Genomic DNA, 22,684 nt, shown 5'->3' on the forward strand with positions numbered 1-22,684 from the left:
TTAACCAGAGCTTCTTTTTTAAATAGAAATGCAGTGTAACTAACATGAAGAAATGATATTTAGTGTGTTACCAAGTAATTTTATTCTAATTGAAGGTGAACAGGTGCTGACACTGCTGTATGCTTCATTCTTGTTCCAGGAATTTTATATAAAACGGTTACATTGCCTCTTGACTGACTTCATTGTGTTGATGCCTCTAAAACTGAAAGACCTTCGCAATAGAGCAGATGAGACTGCACGCACCATACAAGTTTACACCCATGTAAGATATGCACTCTGATTGATTTTGGTGCATAGATAAGAGAAGTATTCTGATGTATAGTTAGACAAAACTACTTTTACAAACTTTCTGTCTTCCCTTATATATTTCATAAATTAATTGGATATAATTTGAAACAAAGCAGGCATGGTGTATTTTGAGGTGTATCCCAGCATTTCCCTGCATTGACTGAGGGAAACAATGAAAATTCTTAAGATAGCTGACCAACAGGTTGAATATCACATCTGAGACCCATAGATGCAATCTAGTTTTGTAGGATTGTACATATAAACTGGTGTTCATGAAAGTTTAGATATTCTGTGTATGTATTGAATTCTGTGTTTTAGGTGTACAGAATATTTTAACACATTTTCTGTTCTTCATTTAAACAGGAGGGATTGGAGCCTCCGTCTCACCTCCCTCGTCACTATGAGCACCTGCTGATTGCTATAGCTCGGTTGTACCAGAACACCAACACCCAAGGGCATTTGAAATTGAATTTAGTGTTGGATTATTGGAAATCAGCTGACGTTTTGCCTGCGGCTGCATCTGGATCCACATCCTACCATTTCCGCTCATCAACCAGACAGGTTTGCTGCCCTTACGAATTATTGCTAGCACTGTAGAGGGCCAGATATATTGCAGGAAGATGTGAGCATAATTTAATAAATTTTAAATGTATAATTTAGAAATCCACAGCATTGCATTATATATATATATATATTTTACACTGTTACCCTGTCTTTCAGGGTAATGTTATTGAAACAGCCTTGTTTGCTGATTGGAAATGAAATTATTGTCAGACATTGCATCTCTTATTGATCTCTGTTTTGTGTCATTTATACATTTTTTGTAATAGGAACCATTTTTTTGACTAAAATTATAAAAGTTTGATTTCAGCATATTATAAAGTTGGATTATTTCAGAGTGATAAAATCCAAAATCACATTTGTGTGAAACCTTTAATGTGGACAGCCAATACCATACTTCATCACAATCTCTGAGTACAGTCAGTGATTAAACATGCTGATAGGCCAATATATGCTTCGTCATCATTTTTTATTTTATGTACTGCAAAGAACATAGATACAATTGTATTTATTTATTTCTCCACACGGCTGTCAGCTTCAGGATTTGATTTACAGCTCTCCCACATGCTGATTAAGTGTTCTTTATGCAATGATGTACTCAGCAACCATTAATTGACAGTTGTGTTTTGTATCTCTTGCAACAGACATCTCTGTCCAAGTTTGTAAGTGGGTGTGCTGACCTGTTGCCAGCACTTCTGTTTGTGCCATACATGAAGATGCTGTGCAGCCTGGCATCACACCCACAGGCTGCTCGACATGCTTTCAACCTCCTCAAACAAAACGTCCTGGGGAACTCAGTGAATGTCTCTTGGGATCATTTCTTCCAGTCACTGAACAGGTACTACATAACAGACATTTATGTGCTTGTATTTAAGCATCCCATTGTGCAACACTTTCAGATTTCATAAGAATAATATTATGACCGAAAATTGACAGATGTGAATGTGTTACTTGGAAAGCATCAGTGGTTTTGTCAAAATGGGAAGATTTATTTAATTGAAAGATTATCTGTGTAACAAGATTTGTAAGGTGTTCTCTTTCAAGTACACTAACATTCCAGAGGTGTTCTTATGCCATATTGCATCATTATTTTTTTGAGAACTCTGGCCCGACATTGTATTTAGACCATTGTTACACTAGTGTGTTCTGAGATATTGTTGCACATGTTTTAGAAATTGCTCCAGCTCTCCCATTGTGCAACAATGAGAGTTATTGCACTATTAAATTCAGTGCCATTGTTATACTCCATTGTGTCCCAGTAATGGGCTAGGTTAGGTTAGGTTATGTGGGTTACCTTCCTCTTGGGGAAAGCATGACAGACAGACATGGATGGGCCCTTAAGGTATTCTTTGCCTACACTAGAACATGAAGAATCCCTAGCAATCTACTTTTGAGATTGTATTTTCAGTTATGTTTTAATACAACATAATCCCTTAAATTGGTGCAGCATTATAAAATAATTTAAAATGCACACACTTAAATAAAATTTACAAGGAACATTGTCATTGCTAATAGGTATTACAGTAATTTACGTCAAGAACTACCCCCTACCACAGACACTGTATACAGACATAGGAACTACCCACGAGGCATCACCCCTCAGGAGATTCAAGGTCTTCAGGCTGTTTTGGCAGTCATCCGAACTATAGCAGGTAATAAATGTTTATATTTATGGCAAATACACTTATTTTCCACATTCATTCATTCATATCCCCCCTCCCCCCATACCTTATTCATCATTCATTGATGATACAAATCTGTTGTTGCAAAGCTAATTGCACTACAAATATCTGTAAACTTTGCGACAATGACTGATTTATTACATGATTATTATGTTTGATATTGTCCTGTGTCTTAAGTATATTTGATATACGAGTACAGCGTTTAGGATTTGACTGTACTGCCACCTTCACTCCTACATCATATTCAGGAGGTTTGGTTTTTGTTCTCCCTCCAGGCAGATGCCAGGATAGTACCTTAAATTAGGCCATGAGTTCTTGATGCTGTATAGTATGAGCTGCTGACAGCGTTGTTAAATCCTAATCATATAAATAAGGAAGCCATAGTTATTCTAGTTTGTTACCGATTATATGTTAGTATATTATAAATGTCAGTTATACATTGTTTCAGAAAATGATGAAATGGCTCGAGTTGCACTGTGTGACAACCCAAATTGGGCCCCTCTCACTGTTTTGTTAGGCTTGGTCAGTTGCTCTGTTCCTATTCCACTCAAGGCAGAGTTGCTGCTAACTCTTGCAGCACTTGCTAAAACTCCAAATATTGCTGCTACTTTGTGGCACAACTTGGAGGCATCACAAATTCTAACTACAGTGGCAAGCACAAGTAATTATCAACCACGTGGCATTCAGGTAAATGAATCAGTTTTTTTTAAAAATATATTTCAGAAACATGCATGTATTTTGAGTATGTAACATTATAGTTCTTATTTAAGGTCTTTAATGGAGGAAGTGAATTTGAACACTTAATATAATTAGGCTGGGACTACAGAAATTCAACTTTGAAAGAGAGACAATTTTAACTCAAAGAATCTTAAATGGTAAAATCATTAAATAATATACGTTTTATAATGTAAGACAGAAACTTGGATGCCTAATAATTTAATCTGTACAGCATGGAAAACACAATATGTCTGCATTACAAAGATCAGTTTGTTAATGCTGTTTAGACAAATAATCACTGTTTATTCTGAGAATTTCGTGAAGCCCATACATACACACTGTGGGACAAATATGGAAATACCGAGTGTTAAAACAGGTTGTACATGTACTGGGCTTTAAAGGGTTTACTTAGATTATGTTTGATAATATAATTTTTAATGGGTGTCATCTTTACAGACAGAGCTGGAAGAGATTGAGTCCCGCAATGAGGAGTTCCCTCTCACTAGGGCCCTGTTACACCTGCTAGATGTACTGACAGATGTTCCAGTTCCAAGGTTGCTGGGTGTAGGCACCCGAACCCCGGGCTTTGACCCCTACCTGAACTTTGTCATCAACTCGGTGTTTCTACGTTTTAACACTCGTTCTTACAAGAATTCAGATGAGAAGGTTAGTGTAATTTTTTCATGGTGATGATCTGGGATATTTTCTCTTTATTTTCATTTTAATTTAAATTTACTTATAAATCAAATTGATTGTCATCTCAACAATGAGTCTTCATACAAAACATTTTATAGGATATAAAATATAGATCGTATTATAATTCACTACTTTTGCTTTAAATGTTTCTGAATATGGTGAATATTTAAATGAAGGAAAAATTATTTTAGCTATGATGTGTGGTGTCTGAAGTGCACTTAGGTTTGTGGCAGTAGATTTGTAACTGCAATAATCGGACATGAAGTGATGTATGTAAAATTACAAAGAATGTATTTGGTAAATTTGTGTTCTCCACTGGAGAGTACCTTGCCAGTCTTATTTGTAGAAGAAATTTAATCTCTGATACAATAGTATTTGATGTAATATGAGAACTGAAATTTTGCACAACGGTAGCCATATGTGATGCATCATGCAATTTTTGTGCATTTTGGGTTTAAAATCACTAATTCTGTAAGTAAATACAATTTCAAATAACACCAATAATATTTTAAAATTAACATTTCTGTTTTCTGTTGTTTACCTAATTTGTTATGCAAGTGCTAGTGCATTCAGACATGTCACAGATGTCTCCTTCCATCCATATGTTTACCTGCAATTTCTTTTTAGATTATTTTACCATTATAGTTGAAGCAGTGCCACTAATAACGAGAGCAAATGAAATCAAATAAAATATCGCTTTTGTGATCTTGCCAGTGGGCTGTTGCTAAAGGCTGTCTGAAATTGATGACCAAGTTCCTATCACAATATGAGCCTCGAGCTGAGGACTTTGTGGGAAGTCACGTGGAGCTACAGAGTGGCGGTACTGCCCAAGTGAACCCTCACCCAGGTTACCATATCATGGTCTACCTCAACACGAAGTCAGAACTGTTAAGACTGGTAAGTTACAAAGTGCCTTATGGTATAAGATAATGCCAAATGCTAATCAGGTTGCTACAAGACTGAGTCTGTTAATGTGTGAACTACATATTGTGGGTGGTGAGCAGAATATTGGACCTACAAGGGAAGAGGTACCAGTAGAATGGGGAAAATTGCTTAAGAAGTTTCATAATTTGTACTGTTTACCAAATGTTACGAAGGTGATGAAATCATGTGGGATGAGGTGGGTGGGGCATGTTCCATGTGTGAGAGAATTTTAATCTCAAAAACTTGAAAGGAAGCGGCCACTTCAGAGACCTAGATATTGATGAGAGGATGCATGAATGTGTTCTGGAGTCATCTAGCTCAGTGCTGGTACTAGTGGGAGGCTGCTGTGAACATGGTAACAAACCTACAACTTCCATAAAAGGCAGGGAATTTTTTGACTGACTAAGTGATTATCACATAACTTCTTAAGGTCTCCTGTCCATGGAATTAGTGCAGTTAATTGCTACATTGACATGTGGCAAACACAGTACCCTGATTGAGTAAGTGAGCTATTAGAAATCACTTTTCGAAGGAGACTTCTATCTCATGGTAGGTTATTAAAAAACATTTATTACATATTAGGAGACTAATAGGCTATGGCTACAAACTTCAGAAAGTTATTTGGTACTGCAACTCATGTTGCTGTTCAACCTGGAATTAATTAAGAAATCCACATACTACAGGACTGCCAGTTTGATTGTAACTCAATGGTTAATGCCTAAGTGCATGTAAGATGTGACACAAGGACGATAAAGATTTAAAAAATTGCATATCGTAATCATTTTCACTTCTGTGTGCAGGTGTTGTTTCTTTTGGATGAGGGCTGTCACCTCTTGGACACGTATTCAGTGTTTCCTGGGAAAGAATTGCTAGAAGATAGTATGTTGAGCTGCCTGGATCTGCTGGACAGAGCCTTGGCACATCAGCAGAAGTTCTTCACATTTATAAGCAACTCAGGTTGCTCACTGCTTCTTGCTGGACTCAACAAACTTTTGCTTGGTGTCAACCCTCGTAGTGGCAAACCTGACCACCTTCTGAATGTGACTAAGTGAGTAAGTTTACATCCTACTAGAATAGTGAAGTCTCCATTTAATGTTCTTTGAGGGATAACTTATTTGAACAGTGATCGAAGGTAAACCTTAAGTAGAGGAAACTTGACTTAAATAATGTAATTACAGAAATGAAATATTAAATCAGGGAAACTTTTATGTTGAGAATCATTAAGTGGAGATTCCTTTGTGAATAAACATATTACCATTTGTTCACTGAGGATTTTCAGCTTGTGACTAAATCTTTTATGCTAATGATTATTCCATGTGTTCCATACCGTTTCTGATTCACACACTGGCAACAGTAGTGCATTTTGTGAGAACAAGTTTTCTGTGTGTCTGACATTGTACACTAAAATTAACATACTACAAATCTAACTCTTACTGTCACATCTGAAGATATTTATCTACAACGTAAAAGTAATGCCTTTTATGTACTACAAGAATTGACGAGATGACAATTGCAATAATTTTTTATATAGTATATATTTCTTGAAATACAATTAAAAAATTATGTACTTTTTAGTGATCTTAAATCTCTGTATTATTGGATTTTAGTGCTTATTTCTGCTGGTGTAGTACAGTACAAGTTGAAGAGGGTGAAATAAATTGTACTACAGTGAAACCTCTATCCATCGTTCCCGGAACTATCGTTTTCCCGGATGCATCGTCCGTTTTGTTCGGTCCCGAATACATCCCATATAAAATAATGTTACATTTTCCCGCTTCTATTGTTCCTCAAACTATCGTTTTATCGCATCGATCGTTCAAAAATCTTAGTCCCGGCCCACAATTTTCCTGCAATGAACGTTTCTGAGAATTTAAAATGCTGGGTTTTGAGATAAATTATTACCGAAAGACTCACAATGTTTTTGGAATACGCAGTAGCGGTAACCTGTTATGTCGCCCAACCAGCACAGATTCTTTTGGAATGAGGGGTCAGCAGTGCAGGGGTGATAGTTGGAGTGAATGGCGGTGCCCATTGTCAGAAATTTTACGATTTTAATTTGGGTGCACTCATATTTCGTTCCAGCGATGCCAGATGGCATGTGCAGTGTGAATTTCTTCACAAATGCTTTTATTATAAGTACAAAGGAAAGGCTGGCAGCACTTTTCATTCTTCTGGTTCATCTCGTTTCCAGCGGTTCAGGGTCTTCTACAGCTACGTTTCGTTGAGTTCGGCAGTAATAGTATTTCCATTCTTCCTGTTATTGTCCGCAAAGGGGGTTGGAGTGGTGAGGAAGAAGAAGACGACGACGAATGCAAGCCCGAAGCTTTGCCGAGTTTTGCCGAAGCGCACGCTGCATTGGCGAAAGTGAAGTCGTTCTTTTATGCGCTTAATATTAGTGAACGTGACGAGGAAAACATTTTGAACGTGGAAAGTGCTCTGTTTGGTCTAAAACGTAAAGTTTCAACAAACCAGTTGTCCATTAAAGACTTTTTTGGTAAAAAGAAGTAACTTTGAAAGAGAAACATTGTTTTTTTTTAAATTTTTAATGCTTTCCCGCATCTATCGTTTTCCCGCATTCATCGTTTTTATTTCCCACCCCCGCCGAAAACGATGCATTGAGGTTTCACTGTAGTAGATGTTTGTGTTGAAAATATTTATAAATATAAATTATAGATTTTAGGTTATTTGCGTCTCTTGAATGCGTCACTACATCTCATTTACCTTTAATGGTTTGTATATGATCAGCTGCAGAATCTGTTTTTCATGTAAAAAGTAAACATCCTTATATTTTATTTTGAGAATCTTCAAATATGTTTTTTTTTTTCTATATTTACTTATCCCTGTATTTTATAGATATGTAACATACAGTGCATGGCTCCCTCATCACGCACTGTCTTCAGTAAGGATTCTGCTGGCCATTACCATGTATCCTACTTCACACAATCAGCTTATTAGTGCATTCACCTCATCTCAGGTGCACAGGATGGAGATTCGTCATGGTTTTGTGGAATGCCTTGAAGCAGATGAAATTTTTTCTGTAAGTTGTGATTTGCAGAACTCTCTGTAGCTTAAGAATAAGTGGTAGCATTCTGTGGTGCTTGTATTACTTTACTAATAAATATTTCCATTAACATTTTAGCGCTAGAGCTTAATCCCTTGAATCCAAAAGCTCATCTGAAGAAGTCAGTTCTTACCACAAAGAAAACACATACATATAACACTAAAATTGCTGTTTATTGTGCTGTCACAATGAGATGGTGTATTTGATTAAAACGGATGTATATATAAAGTCATTTAAAACTTGCAGGAAAAATTTAAGTCCTTTGTATAAGTACATCCTCTTTAAATTACTTGAAGTGACATCATATTGTGATGTGTGCAACTGTTCCTAGGGAGATGAAATTGACGGTGAGGAAATGGGTGTCGTGGGAAAGACGAAGGAAGCCATTCTGAAACTCTTGCAGCAGTGTTTGTCTCATTCATCACCAAATCTTGCCCACTATCTGTTTGGTTTTGAAATTAACAAGGATATTAAGAAATCAACATTTCAGCAACCTGGTGAGTGAAGTGAAGGTCTTTTTTTGTTAGAACATCAACATGAACTGTATGTATTGATAATATCTGACCAAGTTTAGTCAGCTTTGAGTACATATCAACTGTTGCCCCTCAAATAAAATGTTCCGATGTTTTTTTCCCCTTGGCTTTGACTTATTATCTATAAAAGTATGAATGGAACTTCTTTATTCTTATTCATTTCAAGTGGATAATAAAACACAACATGTAATGTATTTGTAATGTGTATGCATAATTGTCTTCTCATGTTTCAGGTGTCATGGGATTCCCTCGAACATGCCTTCACTCTTTACTCACCATCTTGGATTCATCAATTACTGCGCAGTCTATGTCATCTTCAGCAGTTCCTAAGCCCCGATTGCTGGACTCTGCGTATTGCATGCTATATTCACTCTGTGCAAATTCTAAGACTTCGGAACCTGTTCTGAGATTTTTGCGATCTTGCAATGATTTCCTTGCTCGGCATTTAGCAAGGCTTCCATTCACCAGTGAACCACATCAGTGTGAGTATTTACATAATTTTGCTTAAATTAAAACTACCTTGGGTTAATACAGTTTATGTTTGTAACTTTGTTCATCACAATCAAGTGTACAGCTGCATAGTGCACTGGCTAGGTAGAACAGTTCAGTTTAAAGTGGCAGAATCACCTTGAAATACACTAATTTCAGTATCTATTTCATCCATTAGAGTATGCTTGTAAGATTATTTTGTTCAGTATGAATGTGATCATCATCATTGTCTAATACCAGATATGAAAAGTACACATATAAAATATATATACAGAAATATGTTTTACAAATGGATTTAATTATCCATTAACCTCTTACTGATACTGTCCCTTTTGGTGTATAGTTACGTAAATGTCCATCACACCATTCTTTTGCCTATTATGAAATTTGAATTCCAAGTACATACTTCATTTAAATTCTTCTATTTTCTAGTTCCTCTTATAGGTCATAGTTGCCGGTGATACGTAATATTTCATCAGTAGCAGGAAAATAATGGTTGCAGGTAAATGCATTCTTTGAGGTAAATTTGGTGAGCCCAGTAAAGAAACATATACATTGACAGAAACAGAGAAACTAAAGTATGTGCATTGCATTTGTTAATAATAGACCCAATTTTAGAGAAAATATGTATGAAATGTTCCAACCCACAGAATATTATTGGATTTCCAGAATGGCCTGTGTACAGAGAAGATAGCCGACCCCTGATCTGTTATATATACATCAAAATTGATGGTAATTGCTAGCTGTAGGATGCTAGAATATATAATGCCTACATCACACAACCTGTGAGTGATTGTAAAATCATTTTTTGCATGTACAATCACTCTGACAAAAATGGCTACATGAAAGTTGCTTCCTTTAGTTTTGGTCTGTTGCATCTAATGCTGCACCTGCCACATGCAAATTATACCATTTTATTGTGCTAGTAGAACCAAATTGGAAGGATTTGAAAGGAGACAGTCATTGCCAATTTTTAGGTACTATACCAGCAGTTACCTGGCTGGACCGAGGAAGTTGACAGGAAACGTGTAATTTGGCTGAGATTTGAAATGGGATAATCCCAAGAACAAGTCTGGAGCATTACTGCTACATCAGTCAACCTAGTTCATGATGTGTGTGGTTTATGTGTCAGTAGGCTCTTTCTCCTTATGTAGGGAACTATCACATTGCCTGATCTTGATTACAGTTCCTATTTCACAGCTGTGTATTTGTTTATACAGCTTCAGAGCTGAACCAGATGGCCTGGCTGCTGAAAACGGTGGCTATTGAATTAAAAGTAACAGCTTCTCAGATGCATCACTCACAGTTGGGAAACCTCGTGAACTTGTTGGTACGGGAGCAAGGTGAAGAGATGGTGGCTGTATCTATAGAAGAGAATGCACCATCAGAAATGACAGAGGTGACCACCATCATGCAACTCAGCCACTACTTGGCAACACCCAGCAGTGAGTTCAAAAAGAAATTTCAGTTGTTTGTAACCATCAGATATCTGTTGAGTTTGTTCAGTTATATAAATGTGATGCTATGTGTTTTAGCTGCCAGATCCATAGAAGTGGAACATTAGTTGATAAAAAGTAATAAATTGGTAAAATTGTTGAATGTCTAATAGTTTATATTTCTCCAAAAATTAAAATTCAAAAAATTGTTGTATAAAATTAGGTGTTTTAATGTTGATAAGTGCCTCTAATTTGTGGTAGTTTACTAGATTAGGCTGCAATTGATTACTTCCCTAGTCTTTCACATAACTTCATCCATTGATGTAAAACTTTGGCTTTTGAGGATGCACCTCATTGAAAGTTGCTATTCGCTTGCGGATGTACACATGGCTGTGGAAAAGAGGTGACTGAAACTTTTCATACTCATAATAACTAAATGCAGTGATATGTTCTCAGGGTAATTGCCTACGTAAATGTGGAATAAAATCCTGATGATTCTGAGACTGTAATTATAAGGGGATGCATCATGCACATATTTATTTTAATGTATTTACATAGTCTTGCCATTCTGTTAATTTCTTAGATAAATTGATATCAACGGGTAATTCTTTAATGGACTCATCCTTCCAGTGTCAGGATCTAAATGATATTTAAAAATTCTCTTCCTCAAAGAAAACTCGGTGCTTTTCCATTACAAAGATTATTTGATTAATGCTGTTTAGGGAAATAATCATTGCATATAATGAGGCTCATGTGAAACTCACAAATACATTCTGTGGGCAGAATGCATAGTTGCTGATTGTTAAAGCAGATGGCATAGTTGCCACTAGGTTGTGAAAGGTTAATAGTATTTTGGCAAGGGTCAAGAATTCTAATGTTATAATCATGGAAACATTATGAGAGAAAATGTATTTCTTACTGCATGATGTAAGCAATGTGAACACTAAAAGGGCTGCTTTGATCATATTTTGAAACTACTGTATGATCCAAAGAAGTATAATAAAACTGAACTTGAACTGAGTCAGTTTGTAGTGATCAAGTCTCTTGTGTATGTGTTGCAGCATTTGCCAGTGCAACTCGCCACCGTGATCCTCTTCTGTTGAGACTGCTTCACTTCCTTGATTTCTCTCTGGACCGTGTGACAGCACCCAACTGGGAATTCTTTGAACCTTCTCAAGTAGAACAGGTAATATGATCAAAGTATTGTTTTTATTTACTGTTCATGGCTAATCTTCAGACTTGCCAGGTGAGGAAGTGGGGTGAAGGAGGAAGGAAAAATAGCGCCAGCTATGCAGTAGCCTCTAACGCTTCGGACTTCCTGCATTCCTTGCAAGTCTCAAGATTACAGTCACGAACAGTAGTCAGTACTGCATGTGACTTTTGTTGGAGGAATTTGTATTTACTAATCTCAGCATGTCTGCAATTTCATTTGCCACTTGTGAACATGTTATATTACAATATATGAAGAAAATTAAGGGAGTCGCGAGGTCTGAGGCATCATGCTTCGGACCGGTGATACAGAATGGTTTGAGTCTCGGGGAAAGAAATTTCTCATGAGATTTTCGACCAGTGTGTGGGACCGGTGCCAACCCAGCATCGTGAGGAAATTGGGGAGCTACAATGAGTAGCATAATCCAGTCACGAAAACTAGCAATGGCTGGGGGTTCGTCGTGCTGACCACACGTCACCCTGTATCTGGTTGGATGATCGTTCACCTCTGCTGAGGCATTTGAATGTGAGGCCAGCAGCCAGCTAGTCGGCTTTGGTTCTCAGAGGGCTGTTATGTCACGGGTTAATAAGTGGTGCAGTTGTATGTCATTTGAGGATTGGTGTAGTGCTTGGACATGTCTTAAGAACAGGTGTTAAGCATTCTCACTGCCTTAAGTAATCTCCATCCTTAAAGATACAGAACCAGAAGTGTAGAGGAATGTGTGGGGAACATTTAGTGCTGCTTACATTATAATGTTTTCACAGTTACCGTCTTTTCATTGCTTACTACAGCACCACATGATTTGTAAATAGATGTTATCACTACTACTTTCAACATCATCACAGTATTTTCACCCAGGTCATAATCACTGTCAGCATGAAATTTGTCATGTACTTTCATGTAAACATACTGCAGTCTTCCATCCTGGCATGCCTTCTCATTTTAACTTCATAAGTAGAAGAAGCTAGTTTTTACCACCAGTGATCTGTCTGAACAAAACAAAATGTCTTTTACATTATTTCTCATTTCATAGTGTGAAGAGTGATTTTTTCTCTATTGGGATATTAATAACCTCTGAAATATTGTTTGTAGGTTCTTGTACAGTGTGAAATGTCGGTAACAGGGAGTGGATTGAAGTTAATAGATGTGAAGAAATTGCACCGTATCCTCATGGAGGAGCTGACAGCGATTCAGAGCAGCTCCACTGCTGGTCAACGACAGCTCATATTGCAGGAGATTCAGGTAATGTTTTCTTAATATGTTATTTTTTACATGTGACGAGGCTGCTCTTGGTTCCAGGTTCTTTCTGGTTCATGTGGACTTTCTTATCCCCAGCCCAATACAAAGCTGAATTTGATAAATGGTGATGAAAAGTCCTATTTACCTCTCAGAGTTTTAGATATTGTTTGTTGAGTTTATATGTTAATTATTAGTCATATATTTAACAGCTGATATCTGTCCTTTACCACATCTAACACCATTTAAGGTAAAGTTGTCCCTGATTTGAACAATGTTCCTTGACAGCACGTGAGGGAATGAAGTTAGAGGTACAGATGTTTTATGTTGGAACTAGGTAGAAGTGAGGGGTTTGCTTCTTGCTCCAGCAACTTTGTGCTTGTGGAAAGAGGCCTAGAGGCAGACTTCCGTAAATAATGTAGTATGTGACTATGATGATATATTTATTTAATGAAAAAAATAAATATGTTGTCACTGCTAAATAATAGAGTTAAAACATGTTCACAGCAAAATCTTATCAATCTCAGACAGTATATTGGAAAACTGATTCACTACAACTCTGCAGTAACAAGAAATGATATAAACATGTTTTAGTTTTTATTTGTTGCTACTACTTATAACTATTATTTCATAATTTTGCTTTTTTTTCTGTATCAGGCTGTACTGATGTATGCTCTGAAGCACAATGTTCATCGTTCTCATGTGGGATCAACAGTGTGCTATATGGATGCATGGCGTCAAGTATCTGAGGTTCTGTTTGCAGTTACACCACCTGAGGTTCTTCCATTTGAGTTACGCAAGCAGCTGCTTCTGGAGACTGTTCACTTGCTGCTGAGGAAGGTAAATAGCATTTGTGCTAGGTAATATATCAAATTTAATTGTATATTGTGGGAAATGCTGGTGACGTAATAAAGTGGAAACTGAACCTTAATTTGCTGTACATGTATACTACAATGCCTGACAATAATGCATCAACATGTATTGAATTTGCTTGACAGATGTAAAATGCAGAGTAGTTAAGATTCAGCCATCTCTTATGCTAGATTGAAATGAACTTGTCATCCATGATATAGAACACCACCTCCTGCCAAATGCAGGAGAAGTACCTTGAAGTGGGCTATGACTGCTTCCTTCCACATCTTTTCCAGTTTGTATTTCTCAGTCATCCGACCACTCAGTCTTACATAACCTTGCAGTTGAAAAAGTGTCATTGAGTTACCAATGATTCAGTGAATTTATATTTATCTGCTTGCACTGTAAATAATCTTCTTAATAGGTACTGCTGCAAGATGCATTGCCTGAGTTGGCAAACTTGGCATCAGGAGTGGTTTTACTTCTGCTGGTAAACCTTCGTCATTGCTTAATGTTGAAGCAGAAGGAAGCAAAATTTGGACCAGTGAAGGACCATCTTGGTAGCAGCATTTCTGGTATACCAGATTATTTTGATACCTGTAATATGCCATCACTTCAAGCTAACACTGCAACACTAAAAGTGATCTTGTCCAGTATTGTTGAATGGATATTGAAATCAGGTAAGTACGTTAACGTGTGAAAATGTTCAGGCTGACTGAGAACCAGAAGGAAATAGAATTGGGGTTGAAGAAAGATGGAAAATGTCATTGTTAACAGTACTTTAAAAACGTTTATACGTATTTGTGTATGTATGGAAGTATGCCTTACATACTTCTGTCAGCAGTGTAAGTGACATGTGTATGTTTTAGGCATTGCGTCACAGCAGCTGAGAGCAAATTTGTATGGTGCTCTTCTGAATTTCTTGCACATCGCATGTATTGGTGGAACATTGGTGCCAGAGGTGCCTAGTGAGGATACAAAAACAAACAGCCTCTTTGTGAGTCGACTGGACAGCTCACGGTATCGGGCAGGTGTTACTGAACAACGCAGCCAGTGCCAAGCTAGTATGGATGTTATTGTTGGCTTTGGTGAAGGACTAGTCGATGTTTTATGTCATGATTGCACAGGAGGTCATGATGTGTGTAAGGTGAGTGGAAAACATTTCAAAATTAAATGAATACTGTTTACTGGCAACTGGGAGTACTGTTATGAAAGTGTGACTGTCAGTTTATCATTTGATTAACCAGTTCACTGATTAATAAAACAAGTTTTATTTGTGATTGACGTCCATATGTAAGGGGGCTCTGTAATTACTTATGTTTCAGATGTTGGCCCTGTCATGTCTGGACAAGCTCATAGAGCTGGATCCTCACACCAGCTGGGTTTCATTTTTGTCATCACATGGCTATCTCAAACACCTAATTGACAGCTTACTAGATTCTGATGAGAAACTTCTTTCAGTACTTGAAACAGTTCCCACTACGCTCCGTCCACTCTACCTGTATGAATCTAAAATGGTAAGTTCATTCCAAAACTATTCAAAATATGAAAATATAGACTCTTCATTACCAAACATGTCTGTCTTTCTTTATTCCTTGTCTTCTTTGTTTGTTTCTTCTCTCTAAGCCTTCTCTTCCTCCAGCCTTGTATAAATCCTTGAACTTCCCAGCATCATCACTTCAGTCCTGGCGATGGAGATAGTATGTTTCTCCAAAATGTTGATATCTACTGACACGTCTACATGGTGCCAAAACCCAGAACATCGTCATCACTTGGTATATGGCACAAAATATTTTTTGGTTTTATATGGTACACAAAGAATTTTTTTCTCTATGCCATGTAATATCTGTAGTCTAATTAGCTTTACTTTTACGATTTACTTTAATTTTTATTTTGTTTGTTTGTTTAGCCCATATTTTTGTTTTAAATATTTTACATTATCCTATGAATAAGTCTCTGGTTATAGGCATTGCTGTGTCGTATTGCATCCACCCATTCTGGTGCGGAGTTGTTGCTAGAACATGGCACGTTTTCCTGCCTTTCATCCATGGCAGTATTTGACCACCACCCTGATATTGTCAGGTCAAAGTAAGTACCAGTGCCTGATATTAGTTGTGTCTAATAGTCCATGTCTTGCTACCATTGATAACGGTACTTTTTTTTTCAATTTCTAATATGTACTTCTGAACATAATTGTTATCAAGATAGGTAAAATAAGTGGCAGACATGCTAGTAACTGGCATGTTGAAAAATTTAAATACGTGCACATTGAAATACTAATGCATGTACAGGATGTCAGCTGTCTCCATACCATTTTTTTTTTTACAACTTTGTTTTTCTGTAGGAGATACGCTTTGTGATATCATGACAATGTTGTTAACTATAGCAAACTTTAAAATTCATTAATTATTTTCCATTCTTTGTACAATGTGCATAGCAAGAATGCTTTATAGGCTGGTTGTGTCTGTCCACCCATCTGTCCAGTCAATTCAACTCAAGAAACACTGTAAGGATTTGGATGATATTTCATGTGGCATTTGGGCTGTTTTGCATGACCTCAAAATCATACTTTGGAATATCGTACGAAAAGTGACAACAGAATGACAGATTAAGAAAGTCATGAGTTAGACATTAAGGTGCTGCAATCTAGTGGCCAGGGTAGGAACTACCAAACAAGGCAAATTGAATACCTCTGAATGCATGTTGCAAACAACATGTGAGGATATTATGTGTATTCCAGTACAGAATACACTTTGTGAGCTTCTATTTAAGTTACAATGTTTCCTGGTTTTCTGGTGATGTATGGGTTATTGAAATGGATGAAAGATTTGAGAATGTTACTTGATAGGTAGCTGTAGTCGAGAATTAATAGTATGGATAGTGTTATGCAGATTTCATACTACATTGGAGTACACCATTCACAATTTTGTTCAATGATGTTTCCACAAAAGATACGTTTCAACTCACTCGTGATTTAAATTACTTTATTTTGTACTTTATTGCAGTTTGCTTGTAGAATTGGATTTTGTCCCTTCTATTGGTGCTCGGTACCTGCAAGTATTGTTCCCAGCACTGGATTTGTGTGATGCCCTCCTTACTTCACTTGGCACTGACAATCAGTCATGTACAGTGCAGGTAAGAAGTGCCTGAAATATATATCATGTTATTAATAGTTGTGGCCAGTTATTTTGATGTATATGTTTAAGTTCTGTAAATATTCACATGTTTATGTCTAGAAATTCTAGTCTGATTTTTCTTCATTTGAAAATCCAGGGTTTCATGAAAAGTCTTTCAGTTTTTATTTGGTTAGGGTCATTATAATGAAATGGTAAGGAGTGAATTTTACTCTATGTACTTATGGCATTAAAATTGATATGATTTACACCAAAGAAGAGAGGAGTTGATAATTGTAGTATTGTGAGTACAACATTGGATTGCTAAGGTGTCATTTAGGACCCCCATAATCAAATGATGTGCTGTATGCACGCTGTTATATAATCCTCAATTATAATGGAAGGTCTAGTGGTAAAACTTAATCTAACTCTGTCAGACTCAAGTTTGAAATGCATTTGGGTCCTGGGTGAATATTTATGCTTCCCATCCTCTGTCACCACTTGATGTATATTACTTTCTGGCTTTATGGTTACAGATTCTTCATTTCATGTTGAACCATAGTGAGATGGTGATGATGGTGTTGAGAGCTGGCAGTCCGTATCTGCAGCTTGGCCATCTTAAAGAATTGGCATGCCTTACTGGAGTTATAGCTCGCTCATCTTACCAAGGTTAGTTGTGGTTTGTGGCCTTGACTACTGCATTAATTCTTTGAAGCCAAAGCTCATTTAAATGATATTTAAGTATTTAGTCTGTGCCACATAGAAAACACAACACTTCACCGTTACAAGGATGAAGTGGTTTATCCTGTCTACGAAAATAATCCGTTTACACTGAGAATCATACAAGACCCATAAGTAAAAAATACAAATTTACTGACTTAAAGCAGCTGGTACATGTAATTACTGCTAGTTTTGAAGGGTTAATATGCATAGAAAAACACTTTGATATGATTTTGAATGTTAGCTAGCTGTATGGGAAAATTCTCAGTCAAGAGACTAGCCATCTGGAGCTTTTTGGTTTCCCTCAATCCGTCCAAGCAAATACGAGGATAGTATCTTAACTTAGCCCTCAGCCACTTCCTTCCATGTCCTTTCCAGTTTATTAATCTTCCCATAATTTGATGCTACATAGTATGAGCTACTGACAGCATAGTTAAATGAAGCATAAATATATAAAATGTGCTCAAGTGTTTGTGTAAGCGTACATAAATGTACAGCACGATCTCTGAAGCATACTTTTTTCCTTAAGAATGCAAAGAAAGCTAAAAATGGTGATGGGTAAAGGAGATGGGAAATGTTACAATGGATCTTACAGAAACATCTTTTTCAAAATAAACTGGACTGGATTGAAATGGCTTGTGTTTGTTGCTATGTTGAACCATCATGCCATGTTACAAGAGAATTAACAGATTTCTAAGTGAAGAAAATGATTAATCATTTGCCTTGGTAATTACTGTGTATATGCATGTGTAGCTCGCATTCCTGCCTATGGAAGACATTTTGGAACTGTGTGTACTCACAGAGGTGAGGCTAACTTAAACTGGTGCATAGTGTAGTAGAGGCATTTAAATTTGTAACATGTTCCAGACATGTGTCATGTCACAGCAAATGAACCCAGAATGGAAACATCATCTCAGCTTCATCGCATCCAGAAGCTGATGTTGGGACTCCTGCCTCGCTTTATAGTCTCTGAGTCACTGTTGCGGGAACTGACAGGCTCAGAAAATATATCAGCTACTAGGACTTCACCAGTCAGTAGACCTGATGCTCAGCAGACAGAACCTACAACTGGGGAAGACAAGATGGAAGCTGTGCTAAGATTTTTCCAGGTGGCCTGCCATCTTGTTCTCTATGCACGTAACATTGTTGCCAGTCATGGAGTTGATCATCGTGCCTCCACTGTTATCTTCAAGGCTTCACTTGTGGAACCGGGTATGACTGCAGACCGAAGAACAAGAGGCAAGCATTTTGGTCTTATTTTTATCAGAATTCAGGAAACTGAACAAAGACCTTTAGACATCAGTTAGATAAAAAAGATTGTGCCAGATTGAGAGAGACTGTTCACTGCACCTTGAAGAAAAGAGGAGTATTGCTCACTGAAATGAAGATTTCATGGGAAGGTATAATAGGTAAGAGATTTTACTGTTTCTTTTTTCAGAAGGCCACATGGCAGAGAGCAGTGTGCTGAACTTGGGTGTGGTGGTGCAAAAGCTTGTTCAATGTGTGGATCATCATCATCGTGAAAAGGCTGTCCTTGACCTGCTCTCTCGTAAACTGACATCTGTCCCAAACATGAATAGTACCGAGCTCAAAGAGGTATGTTGGTGATGTTAGTGTAAAGTCTTAGAATACTGTTGGCATTTATGTTAATCATTTTCCTCCTTATAAAACTGTGTATGTTTCTGTTCTTTAAGGCTTTCATACTCTTTTCAACTATGATACATTTTCTGGAATATCTGAGATCTAATATTTTGGAGATCTAAATTGTACTATGTAGATATTGACTGTAACTATGGTATGTGAATGTTTTGTCACAGTTTCTTCCTGAGGGTTCCATGAACACTGGAAGTGTAGCTGTAAACCGTTCCTTAGCTGCCCAACATTTGACTCTCAGAGTTAAGTTCAAACATCAGGAGCTGGATTATTGTTCATTCCTTATTGAGAACTGCTTATATCTAGTGTGGTGTCATCTTGACTACTACATGCTACGGACTCTTTCCCATGGTTTTCCCCAGGTTGTACCTTCGCATGTTTTAACTCGAGGTGAGTTCCTTTTTGCTGTATTAAATTATATCATTATTACTTCACTTTAAAATGTCGAATGTTACAATAAAGTTAGTGGTTGGTGGTTCCCAAACATGTCATTATGTATCATACAATTACATTTATATTTATAATTAGGAAATGCTTGTTCTTATTCAGTTCATAAGTTATTCCTCTTGTATCTGTTTTCCAAGACACTAGAGCATGCACTGGGGGTCCTACCTGTAGTAAGTGCTAAGTGCTCTTTCCATTCACAGATATCAGATTAATGACTAAGGATCATATTTTATATTTAATATCTTAGATGACTTAGTTCTGGTATCCCAAAATTGTGGACATATTGTTTTTATCTTTGAGACTTTGTAACTTTCAATATTTCCAGGAATTTCAGAATACACGTGGGTTGCATCACCACAAGAAATAAGTCAACTTAAGCAAGGTTTGGTATCCATTTTCAATGACAGTTTCAGCAGGAAGTTGACCGACACAAAACAGGTACTTGAACAAATACATTATGTGATCAACAGGTTTGTTGTTATCACTGAAATTTTATTACAAAGAAAATGTAATATACATATTAATTATTTACAGGATCAGCCTGCTTCTAACAAGGGATTTGTTGAGGCTCTCCTCCGAAGGATAAAAAGACTTATACAGTTTGTTCCAGTCAATTAGAAAATGGACCTTTATATTATGAAGAACTTCCTGAAACAAAGTATTCTGTCTTTTGGGCATACATTGTCCAGATTTTTAACCACTCCTGTTGATGGTTATGACATCTGGTGTGGATGAGGTATATAAAGATGTCTTCTGTACCTTAATGCAAAAGTATCATATTCTGCAGTTTTTAAGTAATTTGTAAAAAAAATTAAATACAGATTAATGTATGAAATCCCATAGAGTGCTAATTTTTTTAATCAAACCTATCATGCATTTTCTTATTACTGTGTAGTAATGAGTTTTGAAATATTCATTCAGTGTTTGTTCGGTTGAACCTGTACTTTAAAAGTGAATTGTAACATGTCAATTGAAGGTACAGTGTTTTCAGAATGTAAGTTACATGTGAAAGAAAAGGTACCCAGTGGATAAGGGGGCAATAGAAATGCTGTTGGTGATGTTCACTGGTGTTAGGTTAATATGGGAATGTTATTTTCTTCTTCAGTTAATTCAAGCAGACAGACATATATAGATGGACAAAAGCTTCAGTTAGGGAAACAAGAACCAGTAAACTTGATTGAACAAACTGTAGTAATAACAGGTCTTTTATTGATATTTTCTAATAATATCCTGGTCAAGTTTGTGTACTGTAGAGGAACAGTTACAAGCAGCTTTTCATGCAGAGAGGTGGGCAGTACACATGAAGCTCTGTTACATATTTAATACATATATTATAGTAGAAGAAATCTTAGGTGATGGAAGAACTGGAAATACTTGCAGTATGAACAGGTAAGTAAAATATTATTTGACACAATCTCTGTATAATTCTCAGAATATCACAATTAGGACAGGTTGGCCACAGATTTTTAATTATACTATCTCATACTGCATACAAAACATAATAATGGTGTGTGACTACTTTTATCCTCTTACTTGTCTGCCTATTTCAATGTAATGTATTAAGACCTGTGTATAATCACTAACAAAAGTAAAGTACAAATAAATAATACAGAAAACAAATATATTTATAGGGGTGCTTGAGAATACTAACATCTTTTGGTTTCAAGAAAGATGGGGAATTTCTGAACTAGATGAGTGACAATAACTTCTTAAGAATAGTTAGTTATAAATTTATACTTGTACTTTTCCTTCAACAGTATATGGAGGTCTTTTGTGAAGGGTAATGGATATGCTCTATCTCCAACTTCTGAATCAATTACTCATGCTCAATGCAAGCACATGCATTAGGCCATATCAGTTTAAAACAGCAGGCACTTCCTTCAGTAAAAACACTTCATAGTATTGGTATATGGTTTCTATGCACTGAAAAATTGGTATATACCTACAAGTCCACATGATGTTAGATATCTTACATTTCTGTATCATGTACTATTGCTTCATCCCATGGTCCATATATATTTTCTTTACAGTTCTGCCACCTTAAAAACCAAACTGGGCATAACACCGTAACAAAAAGTGTGATACACACACATAGTACCATCATAATTAGTGACACTGTCCATAATACATAAACTGCTATAGCTATCATGGCAGTGAGTACAATGACAGATCCCCTGCCTTTGGATAATAAAATGGGTAACAGAACAAAACATTCTACTGCGTTAGTTAGCAAAACAAAGGCATGGAAGGGTGATGCCAGCCGTGAAGCTAAACATACTGAACCAAATATTGCAGCATTAAGAGACAGTGAACTAGAAACTATGGCTGCTGGCACTCCATAATCAAAAAAGATTAGGTGTATTATCATCATAAATGATGCTGTTGCATATATTGTGTCTGTACTAATTGTATCTGTTAATGTTTTTAATACAGGTGACAAAATATAACCAAAAACAACAAATATTAGAACAGTCCGCAGATCCTTAACCAGGGCTTCATAATAATTCTTTTTTGTTAATACAATCCGATACAGAAGATAACCTATAGTTGCAACCAAACTACTCTGCACAATTACTGTTTCTGGTTCAATCCAACCATTGTACAAGTATACATATATAATCACGAAGAAAATCACGATAGAGATTTCTTGGGTGACAAGTCCAGCTCCAAGAACAGCACTTCGAGGGGAAATTTCTGTGATATGCACATTTTTCTTTAATTCTTCTAGAAATGTCTTATCTGTGTAATTATCTGGATAGTCCACATTTTCATACAAGTTCTTCTTCCACGTTTGTTGTTTTTGTGTCATGGCGTTTCGTATGACTAATTATAAATTGAACTTAAAACCTAACTCTAACTATATTATGCGTTTTTTCCCATACTGTTATCTTCATGATTACCGCATGTCAACGTCTTGCTTCAGAATGCCCTTTGCCGTACTAAACGTCTCATGTTATGACGTTTAACTGTGGAAACAGGAACTGGAAATTCAACACAAATACCGACAAATATTAGTGACAAGAAGGAATTATCAGGGAATGTTGGCGTCAGTCAGTTGCATATATA

At 36.6% G+C, this 22,684-nt stretch overlaps 2 protein-coding genes across 3 annotated transcripts in view; one reads left to right on the forward strand and one right to left on the reverse strand.

Annotated features, from left to right (window-relative positions):
- Nup205 (nuclear pore complex protein Nup205) overlaps positions 1 to 20,458 on the forward strand; it is a 28,147-nt gene extending 7,689 nt beyond the window's left edge. For both annotated transcript variants that reach the window (XM_087346734.1, XM_087346735.1), the window contains exons 9-34: positions 140 to 262; positions 652 to 849; positions 1,494 to 1,687; positions 2,365 to 2,501; positions 2,980 to 3,218; positions 3,705 to 3,914; positions 4,659 to 4,841; positions 5,669 to 5,916; positions 7,722 to 7,905; positions 8,261 to 8,426; positions 8,696 to 8,944; positions 10,172 to 10,396; positions 11,449 to 11,573; positions 12,690 to 12,839; positions 13,491 to 13,673; positions 14,110 to 14,365; positions 14,555 to 14,832; positions 15,011 to 15,202; positions 15,652 to 15,773; positions 16,691 to 16,820; positions 17,335 to 17,467; positions 18,386 to 18,757; positions 18,957 to 19,114; positions 19,336 to 19,561; positions 19,944 to 20,056; positions 20,153 to 20,458. In XM_087346734.1, coding sequence (XP_087202860.1) covers positions 140 to 262; positions 652 to 849; positions 1,494 to 1,687; positions 2,365 to 2,501; positions 2,980 to 3,218; positions 3,705 to 3,914; positions 4,659 to 4,841; positions 5,669 to 5,916; positions 7,722 to 7,905; positions 8,261 to 8,426; positions 8,696 to 8,944; positions 10,172 to 10,396; positions 11,449 to 11,573; positions 12,690 to 12,839; positions 13,491 to 13,673; positions 14,110 to 14,365; positions 14,555 to 14,832; positions 15,011 to 15,202; positions 15,652 to 15,773; positions 16,691 to 16,820; positions 17,335 to 17,467; positions 18,386 to 18,757; positions 18,957 to 19,114; positions 19,336 to 19,561; positions 19,944 to 20,056; positions 20,153 to 20,236 — 4,878 coding nt within the window. In that variant the 3' untranslated portion in view covers positions 20,237 to 20,458. The remainder of the gene's footprint in view (positions 1 to 139; positions 263 to 651; positions 850 to 1,493; positions 1,688 to 2,364; positions 2,502 to 2,979; positions 3,219 to 3,704; positions 3,915 to 4,658; positions 4,842 to 5,668; positions 5,917 to 7,721; positions 7,906 to 8,260; positions 8,427 to 8,695; positions 8,945 to 10,171; positions 10,397 to 11,448; positions 11,574 to 12,689; positions 12,840 to 13,490; positions 13,674 to 14,109; positions 14,366 to 14,554; positions 14,833 to 15,010; positions 15,203 to 15,651; positions 15,774 to 16,690; positions 16,821 to 17,334; positions 17,468 to 18,385; positions 18,758 to 18,956; positions 19,115 to 19,335; positions 19,562 to 19,943; positions 20,057 to 20,152) is intronic.
- A 333-nt stretch (positions 20,459 to 20,791) lies between these two features.
- Positions 20,792 to 22,427, reverse strand: PIG-C (phosphatidylinositol glycan anchor biosynthesis class C). Its single transcript, XM_022059083.2, has one exon. The coding sequence runs from the start codon at positions 22,425 to 22,427 to the stop codon at positions 21,588 to 21,590; it is 840 nt and encodes a 279-aa protein (XP_021914775.1). The 3' UTR covers positions 20,792 to 21,587.
- Positions 22,428 to 22,684: the final 257 nt, after the last annotated feature.

The sequence above is a fragment of the Zootermopsis nevadensis genome, unplaced genomic scaffold, assembly GCF_977971745.1.
Source record: "Zootermopsis nevadensis isolate Lab colony 2312 unplaced genomic scaffold, Znev_1.0 Znev_ptg000010l, whole genome shotgun sequence".
Classification (NCBI taxonomy): Eukaryota; Metazoa; Arthropoda; class Insecta; order Blattodea; family Termopsidae; genus Zootermopsis; species Zootermopsis nevadensis.

Coding starts and splice junctions, on each gene's coding strand:
- PIG-C (XM_022059083.2), bottom strand. CDS start 22,427: ATGACACAAAAACAACAAACGTGGAAGAAGAACTTGTATGAAAATGTG.